Here is a 14265-nt window from a genome sequence, read left to right on the forward strand (position 1 = left end):
TTCATTGCTTATGCCTGCCCATACCATAACCCAACCGCCACCATGGGGCACTCTGTTCAAAACGTGACATCAGCAAACCGCTCGCCCACATACATGTGGTCTGTGGTTGTGAGGCCGATTGGACGTACCGCCAAATTCCCTCAAATGATGTTGGAGATGGTTTGGTGGACACAGCTCTGGTGGACATTCCTGCAATCAGCATGTCAATTACACACTCCCTCAAAACTTGAGACATCTGTGCCATTGTGTTGTGACAAAACTGCACATTTTAGAGTAGCCTTTTACTGTCCCCAGCACAAGGTGCTTCTGCATTATGATCATGCTGTTTAATCATATTCTTGATATGCGACACCGGTCAGGTGGATGGATTATATTGGCAAAGGAGAAATGCTCACTAACAGGGATGTAAACAAATTTGTGCACAACATTTAGTATAAAGTATATATATATATATATATATAAAGTATATATATATATATAGTATATATGAAGTGGGTACAACAGTACTTAAACATTAAAGTGACCAGTGTTCAATGACTATGAACTGTACATAGGGCAGCAGTCTCTGAGGTGCAGGGTAGAGTATCGGGTGGTAGCCGGCTAGTAACAGTGACTAAGGTTTAGGGCAGGGTACTGGGCAGAGGCGGGCTGATGGTGACTGTTTAACAGTCTGATGGCCTGAAGATAGGTGTATTTCAGTCTCTCGGTCCCAGCTTTGATGCACCTGTATTGTCTCAGCATTTCCCAAACTCGGTCCTCGGGACCCTAAGGGGTGCATGTTTTGGTTTTTGCCTTAACACTACACAGCTGATTCAAATTATCAAAGCTTGATGATTGGCTGATTATTTGAATCAGTTGTGTAGTGCTAGGGCAAAAACCAAAACATGCACCACTTGAGGTCCCGAGGACAGAGTTTGGGAAATCCTGTTGTAGATGGTAGGGGGGTGAACAGGCCGTGGCTCGGGTGGCTGAGGTCCTTGATGATCTTCTTGACCTTCCTGTGACACCGGGTGCTGTAGATATCCTGGAGAGCAGGCAGTGTGCCCCCAGTGATGTGTTTGGCTCTCCAGATTGTGGTTCAGTCAGCCTATCTACAGCCCATCGGGATGCTCTCAATGGTGCATCTGTAGAAGATTGTGAGGGTCTAAGGGGCCAGGCCAAACTTCTTCAGCCTCCTGAGGTTAAAGAGGCGCTGTTGCGCCTTGTTCCCTACACTGTCTGTGTGGATGGACCATTTCAGGTTTTCAGTGATGTGCAAACAGAGGAACGTGAAGCTTTTCACCCTTTCCACTGCGGCCCCGTCGATGTGGATGGGGGCGTGGTCTCTCTGCTGTCTCCTGAAGTCCACGATCAGCTCCTTTGTTTTGTTCACGTTGAGGGAGAGGTTATTTTCCTGGCACCACTCCATCAGGGCTCTCATCTCCAGGGCTTGTCTGCAAACACAATGATTGAGTTGGAGACGTGTGTGGGACAAAATATTTAACTAACATCTATAGGCAAAAACTTAAAAGCTAAAATATTAATCTTGACTTGAATTTGCTCAGTGTTCTTTCTTGTCATGTGCTTTCAAAAGTTCTGTCCGACTGAAAGCTTTCTCGCATTTTAAACATTTGTAGGGCTTCTCTCCGGTGTGAGTCATCATGTGTCTTTTCCGTACCCTTAAGTCAGAAAAGTTTCTCCCACAGACAGAACACGGATACGGCTTCTCCCCCGTATGAGTTCGCATGTGTCGAGTGATATAACAATTTTGAGTAAAACCCTTCCCACAGACTTTACACTGAAAAGGCCGCTCTCCAGTATGGTATCTCATGTGTACCTTCACTTCAGATTTCGATTTGAAACTTTTGCCGCACTCAGACTCTGTGCATTTAAAAGGCCTCTCCTGAGTGTGAATCAGGTCATGCCTTGTCAATGAGGACATGCTAAAAAACAGCTTACCGCAGTATGTGCATGGATAACGCACCCCAGCATGATGTCTCGCCACATAGCCTTGTAACGTCCTTTGTAACGTGTAAGATTTGTCACACTGGGAGCAGGAGAAGTGTTTATCTTCAGGTTTTCTGTGAGCACATAGCATGTGCATTTTCAGTTTTGCATTGTTGATAAAGCCCTTTCCACACTCCCAGCAAAGGCATGGTTTCTCTCCTGTGTGTATTCTCTCGTGTTCGACAACAACCGCTGATAAGTTGAACTTCCTTGGACAGTAGGAGCACTGGTATGGGAGGTCTCCGGTGTGAGTCCTCTCGTGTCTGAGGAGAGCTGCTAAATCAGTGTAGCTTTTCTCACAGTAGGTGCAGAGGAATGGCCCGCTGAATTTATGGACATCCAGATAGTGTTTCTTGAGTGGCTTGACACCATTGAAGCTGTTTTCACACATGGTGCATTTCAAGGGCTTGTGCACCAATTTATGCCTGTCTAGCTTTTCTGGGTCTGCAAACATCCTACTGCACTCAGTGCAGTGGAGAGGGCTGTGGGTGAGTGCATGTACTTGGGCCTCTTCAGACTCAGCTCGCAGCACCTTGCACACTATCTTTACAATGTGCTTTCTCATATCATTGATGTTCTTGAACATCTGCCCACAATGAGGACATTTGTGAGGGCGCAGATCTGAGTGGGATCTCATGTGAACTTGCATGCTGTAAGATTTTGGCAAAAGTTTTTTACAAATGCAGCACACTTTTGACTGTTTGCGTTTTTCAGTCTGGTTAGATTCGTAAGATGGGTCTTGGGGTGTACTGGTGGAGGATGAGTCACTGTCCTCAGGTGTTGCCTCAAGAGGAGTTCCACTGGCCAACTCTGTGTCCCCTCCTTCAGGTTTTTGGACTGTTTCACTGGACATCTCAGAGTCCTTCTCATTACTAGCTGGAGATCTGCTACGCCTTTTCTTTGAGTTTTTTTCACATTTTAGTCTCGGTTTCTCCAAGCTCTGCGGGTCCTTGTAACTCTTATGACACTTGTTCAACATTTCAGGTCTTTCGTCATTTCCATTGAGCTGCTTTGGTCTTTTACCTTTAGGTTTTGACACAACTACTTTACACATATTTTGCTGATGTCTCGTCAGATCAAAATGGCACTGGAAGCGCTTCCTACACTGGAGACACTGAAATGGGCGCTTCCCTGTGTGGATTTTCTGGTGTCGCTTCATGTCTGCACCGCACTTTAATGTTTTTTCTTTAGTCAATTCTGTCTCGGTTTGTTTACATTCTCGTGCTAGCAATGTTTTCATCTTACTTTGTCTAACTGGTCTACAGGGCAACATCAGGTTAGTAGTGTCAATCCTTTGTAGCTTCACTAAAGGCTTGTGAAGCATGGAGGATATGATCGCATCAGACACGTCTATGCTTGTAATTTGTTCTCCATGACTTCCACTGGCTTTATGTGTCTTTATTTGAGGCTTTCTGAAAGATCTCTTCCTTTTGACACTTAAATCTTCATAAGTCTGCGCCACCCCATCTGCCCCAATAACCATCACTGTTTCGTACCTGGAGTCCACCTCTTCAACAATATCTTCCGTCTCATCTTTTACTGGTCCAATCCCCACAACCTTCTCTTCTTCATTACCGGCATGAACCTCCATGTCCACAGGGTCAGCAAACTCTATAGATAGTTTGTTGTTTCTCTCACATTCCACCCTCTCCTCTCTTTCTACTACATTCATACTTGTCCCCGGTTCCATCTCTGTGTACTCTGTCAGTGTTGCAGAGTCCAGTCCTGATTCTGTTTGTTCTGTTGCAATCACCCTTTCTAAAGGAGGGAGACAGAGAGCTGAGAGAATGCAGTCCCCAACAGTGGAAGACAGAGTATCTAGAAAAGGATGAGGATAAATTAAAGACAATGGTTAAATAAAGAATACATTTTAATGTCCTCTACTGAAGAAAAGCTAGCATCTACATGGGTCCTGTGAGAGATGCTTACCATGGTTGTCCAGCTGGCCGAGATCTCTGTGGTACTGAAGCAGGGTTTTCAGCTGCTGAGGGTGAGACATGGACTCAACACATTCCTCCAGAACAGAGGGGACATCACTGAGCAGGAATGCAGCCTGTCACAGAAGGAAAATAGATAGGGTTTAGGGATGATTCAAAAGATACAATACGAAACTTTGTGAATAGTGATCCTTCCCTGAATTGATTAAGGTATTATTCTAATTTCAGTACCTGTTGAAAATTTGATACTGGAAGTAGCTTCTCAAGTCTTGAAATCATCATACTTGGGACCAAATTCCACAGGAAAAACATCCTAATAGAGAATAAGAAATTAGTATAAAATAAAAACACATTTGGTATAAGAAAAAGTGTAATCTGCAACTCACATGGAAGCATACAGCCGTAAACAGAATAAAAGGAGACCTTGGAAAAAGGTCAACATTGGTCAGCATTGTTTATAAATAAGATCAATGTTCACCAACCGGTCGATAGCGACTGGTCAATCTCAAAGGCATTCTTAGTCGATCACCAAACATTTCTGTAAAAAAACAACAACGATAAAGCCTTGAGTTGTTGACGGTAGGTGCACTTGATACAGCAGCCCTAGCGCCGGGAAGGTAAAGTGTTCCCTTTTTGAACCATTTCATTAGTCTGAAGGTAGAACTATGCATACTACAGCAAATCTGGTGCACCTATAGGCCTACCGCTGGCCAATCAGATAGCTCAGATCAACGTGTCTCCACAGGTTATTCACACCATAGACGCTGGAAGGAAAGCGGCCAGAGGAGGAATTGGCTTTGGGGGTGACCAGTGAGATATACCTGCTGGAGCGCGTGCTCTGGGTGGGTGCTGCTATGGTGACCAGTGAGCTGAGATAAGGTGGGGCTTTACCTAGCAGAGACTTGTAGATGACCTGGAGCCAGTGGGTTTGGCGATGAGTATGAAGCGAGGGCCAGCCAACGAGAGCATACAGGTCGCAGTGGTGGGTAGTATATGGGGCTTTGGTGACAAAACGGATGGCACTGTGATAGACTGCATTCAATTTGTTGAGTAGAGTGTTGGAGGCTATTTTGTAAATGACATCGCCGAAGTCGAGGATCGGTAGGGTGGAGAGTTTTACGAGGGTATGTTTGGCAGCATGAGTGAAAGATGCTTTGTTGTGAAATAGGAAGCCGATTCTAGATTTAATTTTGGATTGAAGATGCTTAATGTGAGTCTGGAAGGAGAGTTTACAGTCTAACCAGACACCTAGGTATTTGTAGTTGTCCACATATTCTAAGTCAGAACTGCTGGACGGGCGGGCAGGTGCGGGCAGGGATCGGTTGAAGAGCATGCATTTAGTTTTACTTGCATTTAAGAGCAGTTGGAGGCCACGGAAGGAGAGTTGTATGGCATTGAAGCTCATCTGGAGTAGAGGTCGACCGATTAATCTGAATGATTTCAAGTTTTCATAACAATCGGAAATTTGGCCTATTTAAAAAAATAAAACTTTATTTAACTAGGCAAGTTAGTTAAGAACAAATTCTTATTTTCAATGACGGCCTAGGAACGGTGGTTTAACTGCCTTGTTCAGGGGCAGAACTACAGATTTTTTTTACCTTGTCAGCTCGGGGGATTCAATCTTGCAACCTTACGGTTAACTAGTCCAACGCTCTAACCACCTGCCTCTCATTGCACTCCACGAGGAGCCTACCTGTTACGCGAATGCAGTAAGCCAAGGTAAGTTGCTAGCTAGCATTAAACGTATCTTATAAAAAAACAATTAATCAATCATAATCACTAGTTAACTACACATGGTTGATGATATTACTAGTTTATCTACGTGTCCTGCATTGCATATAATCGATGCGGTGCGATTTCGTGAAAAATGACTGTCGTTGCTCCAACATGTACCTAACCATAAACATCAATGCCTTTCTTAAAATCAATACACAGAAGTATGTATTTTTAAACCTGCATATTTAGCTAAAAGAAATCCAGGTTAGCAGGCAATATTAACCAGGTGAAATTGTGTCACTTGTCTTGCCTTCATTGCACTCAGAGGCAGTGTATATGCAACAATTTGGGCCGCCTGGCTCGTTGCGAACAAATTTGCCAGAATTCTATGTAATTAGAATTGAAGGTTGTACAATGCAACAGGAATATTTAAACTTAGGGATGCCACCTGTTAGAAAAAATACGGAACTGTTCCGTATTTCACTGAAATAATAAACGTCTTGTTTTCGAATTCAACCATATTAATGACCAAAGGCTCATATTTCTGTGTGTTATTATGTTATAATTAAGTCTTTGATTTGATATTTGAAAAGCAGTCTGACTGAGCGATGGTAGGCAGCAGCAGGCTCGTAAGCATTAATTCAAACAGCACTTTCATGCGCTTTTTTTGGTCCTCCAATAATCGGCATCAGCGTTGAAAAATCATAATCGGTCGACCTCTAATCTGGAGGTTAGTTAACACAGTGTCCAAAGAAGGGCCAGAAGTATACAGAATGGTGTCGTCTGTGTAGAGGTGGATCAGCAAGTTAATACTGTGAGTGTAACGCTCGAAGAGTGATGGGTTCGGGAGGGAAAACGCTTTAACATACGTACAGGAATAGCGCACAAACGGGTGACGCCGAACACAGGCGTAAAACACTCTACCCGAGTACAAACTGGTACATACGCTGGACAGCGACAATCCCAACAATAAACAGGACCACCTCTTGACATAACAGCAAACAAGCCCGCACAAACACAGGCGGGCTAATAGAACTTAAATAACCCCAACCCAAAAACCCCAACAAGGAACAGGTGAAACCAATTAGACAAAACCAAACGAAAAGGGGAAAAGGGGATCGGTGGCAGCTAGTAGACCGGCGACGACGACCGCCGAGCGCCACCCGAACGGGAAGGGGAGCCACCTTCGGTGATATTCGTGACAGTGAGATTTAAAAACGTTTAAAACCATGACTTGAGAAATACTCAACGAATACAACAAAGATCTGCTGTTTTTATGAGTAAGTTCAAGTTTCAGTTATTATTCAGCACTGTGTCAACACTTTGTTCAACACTTTTATAAGACAGAAAATGCATGTTCTCCCTACTTCCGCTCACGCTACAACCACCACTTCAGCTGCAATGAATGACTACAGCAAGGTTATCCGATAAGCTTGCGTTGTTATTATTAGCGGTTTATGTCTTTTTTAATATCAAGGAATATTTAACTTTCTCTGGTCATAGGAGTAACAACATGAATTGGTGCATGAGGCAGAAATAATGCAGTGTGACTTGAGTTTCTCCATCAGCTGCACACCTGTGTCCCTTATTCTCAGTGGAGGGAGGGCGAGCCGAGGGATGGTGAGTCGGGTGAGAGGCAGCCTAACCGCTGCTCCCTCCCCTCAGACTGACCATCAGATGCAGGCCTCAGTCCAGTACAAAATACATATATAATAATGATTATGCTCACTCAGCTGTGCCTCACAAGTAATACAACAAATGATCTATTACAATTGTGATCATATACCTTCAATTTTTACATATAATTTCAAAATGGTCTGAGAAGAACAACATTGGGAGGGCAATTCAAACATAGCCAATATGCATAAATAATGTATTGGGCCTATAGCCTACTGCACATACCTCATTGCTACATGACTTTTATTTATTATCACTCCCCAACGGGCTCGGGAGAGGTGAAGGTAAAGTCATACATCCTCCGAAACATGACCCGCTAAAGCCACGCTTCTTAACACCAGCTCGCTTAACCCGGAAAGCTGCACCAATGTGTTGGAGGGAACACCTTTCAACTGACGCCCAAGTCAGCCTGCAGGCACCCGACCCGACACAAGGAGTTGCTAGAGCCATGTAAAGTTTCATTTCTCAAAAGAAGAACATCAACCAAATTCTAAAAGACTGTTGACATCTAGTAGAAGCCATAGGAACTGCAACCAGATTCCTATCAAAAAGGGTTTCCGGGGGACAAAATGGCGCCGTAGAGAGAACACTGTGTTTCAGCGAGCTCCCGTGGCATTCGTAAATTTATATTTTTACATTAATCTCAGAGCTTGAAAAAGTGGTAGAATTGGCTAAATAAGTTATCCTACAATGAGTCTTGACGGCTATTTCTCAAAAATCTCTGACAACATGCCCAACAGAACTACTAAGAACTCGACTAAAACCACCATCCCTGTAGATGTGCAGGAGGAGCTAGCTAACGTTAGCGAAGCTAACACCGTTGCGGATCCAGGCACAATGGACCTGGTGATACAAAAGATGACGGATAACATTACTAAAGTGATCGATGTTAAGATAAGAACGGTCTTGGAAGCAATAGCAGGCCATTCAGCTGAACTACAGAGGGTTGTCAAACGTGTTGATGAGGCGGAAGGAAGAATTGCCACAGTGGAAACTTCAACTACATCTATGGACACTAAGATAAAAGCACTTGAGAAACAGGTGGCGGAGCATATTGACGACTTGGATAATCGAGGACGCTAAATCCCCTGCATGTTAGCTAGTGGGAAAACCCCCTTTTGGATCTTTACATGTTTAATTTTTGGGTTAAGTATAGTTCAAGTTCAGGGTTCATATCGTTTGTTTATGCTCGGTGAGATAGAAGAGAGTTCAACACATGGAAAAAGGTACCACCCCACTTTTACAGTAGGATTCAGTCTGGATATTGAATGGTCAAAGTGCAATGGCAGGTAACAGACTGTGTGTATGTACATGGAACATTAGAGGGAGTCATAACCCCATTAAAAGGAAGAAGGTAATGTCTTTTCTGAAAAAATAAAATATTGTCATTGCCCTCTTGCAAAACTCATTTGGATGATAAGGAGCATCTGAAATTACAACAAGGGGGTTTGGTCAAGTGTTTTTCTCATCATTCACATCCAGAAGTAGAGGTGTAGCAATTCTTGTGAAAAAGAACTTACCACTTAAGGTCTTGAATTGTGTGAAAGATAAATTTGGTCCCTTTGTTATAATTAATGGTACTTTACAAGGGCAGAACATTTCCATAATGAATATGTACTCCCCCCTGCCCACCCCCCTGAATTCCTCACTAAGGTATTTCTAGACTTTTCAGAATTAAAACTCAGACACTGCAGTGTTTGGAGGAGAATTAATTGTTTGTTGAACCCCCTTATTGATAAGTTTCCCAGCGGTATAGCTTCACTCTCTCCTCAAGCTAAGTCACTTAAAGCTATCTGTGATGATCTGGGGAATGCGGATGTCTGGAGAGCTTTTCATCCCTCCAACAGAGAGTTCACTTTTTTCTCTGCACCTCATGGATGTCAGACTAGAATATATTTTTTTTTTATGCCCAGGACGTCTTTGCAGTCTGTTTTATTCGCTAGGATAGGAAACATAGTCATATCTGATCATGCTGAGGTGATCCTGGACATAAAACTCAACGGGGCATTCAATCTGTCAAGACATTGGAGGTTGAATACAACCATTCCTAAAGACCATACATTCACATCATATTTTATTACAGAGTTTAAAGCATTTTTCTCTATTAACTCTCAATCAACAGATAACCCCTCGCTCCTTTGGGAAACCTGTAAAGCGTATGCCAGAGGTCTGATTATGTCATACACAGCCACTAAGAGGCGGGAAAAGCAAAAGACGTTAGAGGGTGAATTAGGAACTAAAGAGAAGGACTACATTAAAACTCCCACTTCTGCCCTATTAAAGGAAATATCAGTCCTTAGATCAACGTTGGACTCTCTCTGTCACGTTCTGACCTTAGTTCTTTTGTTATGTCTTTGTTTTAGTGTGGTCAGGGCGTGAGTTGGGGTGGGTAGTCTATGTTCCTTTTTCTATGTTGTGGTTATGTGTTTGGCCTGGTATGGTTCTCAATCAGAGGCCGGTGTCGTTCGCTGTCTCTGATTGAGAATCATACTTAGGTAGCCTTTTCCCACCTGTGCTTTGTGGGTGATTATTTTTCCGTGTCAGTGTTTGTTCCACACGGGACTGTTTAGTTCGTTTCGTTTATTCACGTTGTTATTTTGTATTTCAGTGTGCAGGCAAAAAAACATAATGAACACGTACCACGCTGCGCATTGGTCCGATATTTCCTACTCCTCCTCAGACGAGGGGGACAACGATCATTACAGAATCACCCACCAACCAAGGACCAAGCAGCGTGGTATCGGGCAGCAGCAGAAATCTCTGGACTCATGGACATGGGAGGAGATTCTGGACGGAGAAGGACCCTGGGCACGGGCTGGGGAATATCGCCGCCCCAAGGCAGAGCTGGAGGCAGCGAAAGCTGAGCGGCGGTGGTATGAGGAGGCAGCACGGCAGCGCGGCTGGGACGAGAGGCAGACCCAAAAATGTATACATATATATATGTGTGTGTGTGTGTGTGTGTGTGTGTGTGTGTGTGTGTGTGTGTGTGTGTGTGTGTGTGTGTATATATACGCAGGTATGTGTAAGTGGGTGCTGTTTTTTTTTTTTTGTCTCTGTTGTTGTATCTCTTAATATGGGTGAAAATGGTGAAATTCCAATAAAAATACTATTACTATTACTACTATTATTAAAAACCAAAAAAAGGGTTTCCCATAGAAATCTAATGGAAAACACATTGACCTCAAACAATGTTTTCCCAGGATGGATTGTGCTCGGGGTTTCGCCTGCCAAATCAGTTCTGTTATACTCACAGATATCGTTCAAACAGTTTTAGAAACTTCAGAGTGTTTTCAATCCAAATCTACTATTAATATGCATATCCTAGCTTCTGGGCCTGAGTAGCAGGCAGTTTACTTTGGGCACGCTTTTCATCCGGACGTGAAAATACTGCCCCCTAGCTCAAAGAGGTTGTTGCATAGGCTTACGTTTTTTATTTTACCCCCTTTTTTCGCCCCAATTTCAAAGTATCCAATTGTTTTTAGTAGTTACTATCTTGTCTCATCGCTACAACTCCCGTACGGGCTCCGGAGAGACGAAGGTCGAGAGTCATGTGTCCTCCGAAACACAACCCAACCAAGCCGCACTGCTTCTTAACACAGCGCGCATCCAACCCAGAAGCCAGCCACACCAATGTGTCGGAGGAAACACCGTGCCCCTAGCGACCTGGTCAGCGTGCACTGCACCCGGCCCGCCACAGGAGTCGCTAGTGCACGATGAGACAAGGATATCCCTACCGGCCAAACCCTCCCTAACCCGGACGAAGCTAGGCCAATTGTGCGTCGCCCCATGGACCACCCGGTCGCGGCCGGTTGCGACAGAGCCAGGGCTCGAACCCAGAGTCTCTGGTGGCACAGAGACTCTGCGCCATCCGGGAGTCCATCAGCTTACGCTTTTTAAGTCATGTTTAAAAAATTTTTTTTATCTGAGCGGTAGATCGCAGCTTGCATTTTGACTCAGAAAGTGATCTTAACGCAGAAAGTTTGGTGACCACTGAATAAGATGGACTGTGAGACTGCACTTCTGTACTAGTACACACACACAGCCACACTGACCTGAAAGAAGTGTTCCATCTCATCTGGGTCTTTTAGTAGGGTTTGAATCAGACCCAGAAAGTTGGAGTCTGATAAATCTCCATCATCAGTCTGCAAGAAAGAAAACACTTTTGTTATGATGATCATTATCATAAAAGAGTTATGTCTAGGACTGACTGACTGATTGACTTACGTAAACGTTAGCTGAGCCTATATGCCCTTTGAACCTCACCTGTGTCCCCCAGAAAGGTGTGAGGGTATGTATCCTGTCCAGGTGTGGCTGAATGGTCTGGAGGTCTGTGATGGGCTTGGAGCAACACAACTCCAGGACCAGCTGAAAGCAGAGCAAACCAGCCAGGAGACTTATTTGACACAAACATGACTAAATATGATCATATGCCATCGTTCCCCACATAATGATGAGCACTAGTTCCGTCTCTCCATCCCTCACCCGTGCTCGAAGACCCATAATAAGTTGGGCCCTCTGAGGTTCAGAAGCTCTGGAACCATCTCTGTGACCATGGTAACAAACTCCTCCAGCATCCCATAATCCATCACTTGTCTCTGCTGGACCGTTCGCCAAATGGCTGCTGAGACCAGCCGCAATGGTGGAACCATGAGGCGCAGAGAGGGGAGAGGAAGAGAGGGACCTGAAACAGAGATATTGACTTAGTTGTTCACAAATCAATTAAAAAGCATCTCTTAATGCACATCAAACTCTAGCGTGTTGAACAACTTTTTTTTAACCAGTTTACTATTAATACTGTGTTACTATTTGTTTCATTTTCAAGAATGGGGTGTGAGTGTGAGAGAGAGAAATGCCCCATCCATCCAGAAACAACACCTAGCCCTTTCCCTGCTTGGAATCATGGAGCCTTCCTTTTGATTAACTTAGAGGAGTTGATCAAATCATGGATCTACAATAAAGAGGACAGGTAGTTCCTTGGCGTACACATCACTGACAAACTGAAATGGACCACCCACACAGACAGTGTGGTGAAGAAAGCACTATAGAGCTTATTCAACCTTAGGAGGCTAAAGAAATTTGGCTTGTCACCTAAAACCCTCAAACTTTTACAGATGCACAATTGAAAGCATCCTGTCGGGCTGCATCACCGCCTGGTACGCCAACTGCACCACCCACAACCGCAAGGCTCTACAAAGGGTGGTGCAGTCTGCCCACTTTAAGGAATGGAACACTAGCCACTTTAATAATGTTTACATATCTGGCATTACTCATCTCATATGTACAGTTGAAGTCAGAAGTTTACATACGCCTTAGCCAAAAATATTAAAACTCAGTTTTTCACAATTCGTGACATTTAATCCTAGTAAAAATTCCCTTTAGGTCAGTTAGGATCACCAAATACTTTAAGAATGTGAAATGTCAGAATAATAGTAGAGAGAATGATTTATTTCAGCTTTTATTTATTTCATCACATTCCCAGTGGGTCAGAAGTTTACATACACTCAATTAGTATTTGGTAGCATTGCCTTTAAATTGTTGAACTTGGGTCAAATGTTTTGGGTAGCCTTCCACAAGCTTCCTACAATAAGTTGGGTGAATTTTGGCCCATTCCTCTGACAGAGCTGGTGTAACTGAGTCAGGTATGTAGACCTCCTTGCTCGCTCACACTTTTTCAGTTCTGCCAACAAATTTTTGATGGGATTGTGATGGCCACTCCAATACCTTGACGTTGTTGTCCTTAAGCCATTTTTCCACAACTTTGGAAGTATGCTTGGGGTCATTGTTCATTTGGAAAACCCATTTGCGACCAAGCTTTAACTTCCTGACTGATGTCTTGAGATGTTGCTTCAATATATCCACATACTTTTCCTGCCTCATGATGCCATCTATTTTGTGAAGTGCACCAGTCCCTCCTGCAGCAAAGCACCCCCACAACATGATGCTGCCACCCCCGTGCTTCACGGTTGGGATGGTGTTCTTCGGCTTGCAAGCCTCCCCCGTTTACCTCCAAACATAACGATGGTCAATATGACCAAATAGTTCTACTTCTGTTTCATCAGACCAGAGGACATTTCCCCAAAAGGTACGATCTTTGTCCCCATGTGCAGTTGTAAACTGTAGTCTGGCTTTTTTATGGTGGTTTTTGAGCAGTGGCTTCTTCCTTGCTGAGTGGCCTTCCAGGTTATGTTGTTACAGAACTCGTTTTACTGTGGATATAGATACTTTTGTACCGGTTTCTTCCAGGATCTTCACAAGGTCCTTTGCTGTTGTTCTGGGATTGATTTGTACTTTTCACACTAAAGTATGTTCATCTCTAGGAGACAGAACACGTCTCCTTCCTGAGCGGTATGATGGCTGCGTGGTCCCATGGTGTTTATACTTGCGTACTATTGTTTGTACAGATGAACATGGTACCTTCAGGCGTTTGGAAATTGCTCCCAAGGATGAACCAGACTTGTGGAGGTCTACAATTGATTTCTGAGGTCTTGGCTGATTTCTTTTGATTTCCCCATGATGTCAAGCAAAAAGGCACTGAGTTTGAAGGTAGGCTTTGAAATATATCCACAGGTACACCTCCAATTGACTCAAATGGTGTCAATTAGCCTAACAGAAACTTGTAAAGCCATGACATAATTTTCTGGAATTTTGCAAGCTGTTTAAAGGCACAGTCAACTTAGTGTATGTAAACTTCTGGCCCATGTATAATACTGTGATTCTAAGTTAAATAATCTGTCTGTAACAATTGTTGGAAGAATTACTTGTGTCATGCACAAAGTAGATGTCCTAACCAACTTGTCAAAACTATAGTTTGTTAACAAGAAATTTGTGGAGTGGTTGAAAAACAAGTTTTAATGACTCCAACCTAAGTGTATGTAAACTTCCGACTTTAACTGTATTCTATTCTATGGTATCTTAATCACTTAATGTTTACATATCTGGCATTACTCAT

The 14265-nt window shown here is 43.6% G+C and overlaps 1 protein-coding gene across 1 annotated transcript; it reads right to left on the reverse strand.

Moving 5' to 3' along the window:
* Nucleotides 1–810: 810 nt before the first annotated feature.
* LOC115112648 (zinc finger protein 431-like) lies at nt 811–4232 on the reverse strand. The gene is made up of 3 exons (XM_029639676.2): nt 4155–4232; nt 3916–4039; nt 811–3804 (listed from the first exon to the last, which is right to left on the reverse strand). The coding sequence occupies exons 1-3, from the start codon at nt 4203–4205 to the stop codon at nt 1541–1543; spliced, it is 2439 nt and encodes an 812-aa protein (XP_029495536.1). The 5' UTR covers nt 4206–4232; the 3' UTR covers nt 811–1540.
* Between the last annotated feature and the right edge of the window lie 10033 nt (nt 4233–14265).

The sequence above is a fragment of the Oncorhynchus nerka genome, linkage group LG28, assembly GCF_034236695.1.
Source record: "Oncorhynchus nerka isolate Pitt River linkage group LG28, Oner_Uvic_2.0, whole genome shotgun sequence".
Taxonomy (NCBI): Eukaryota; Metazoa; Chordata; class Actinopteri; order Salmoniformes; family Salmonidae; genus Oncorhynchus; species Oncorhynchus nerka.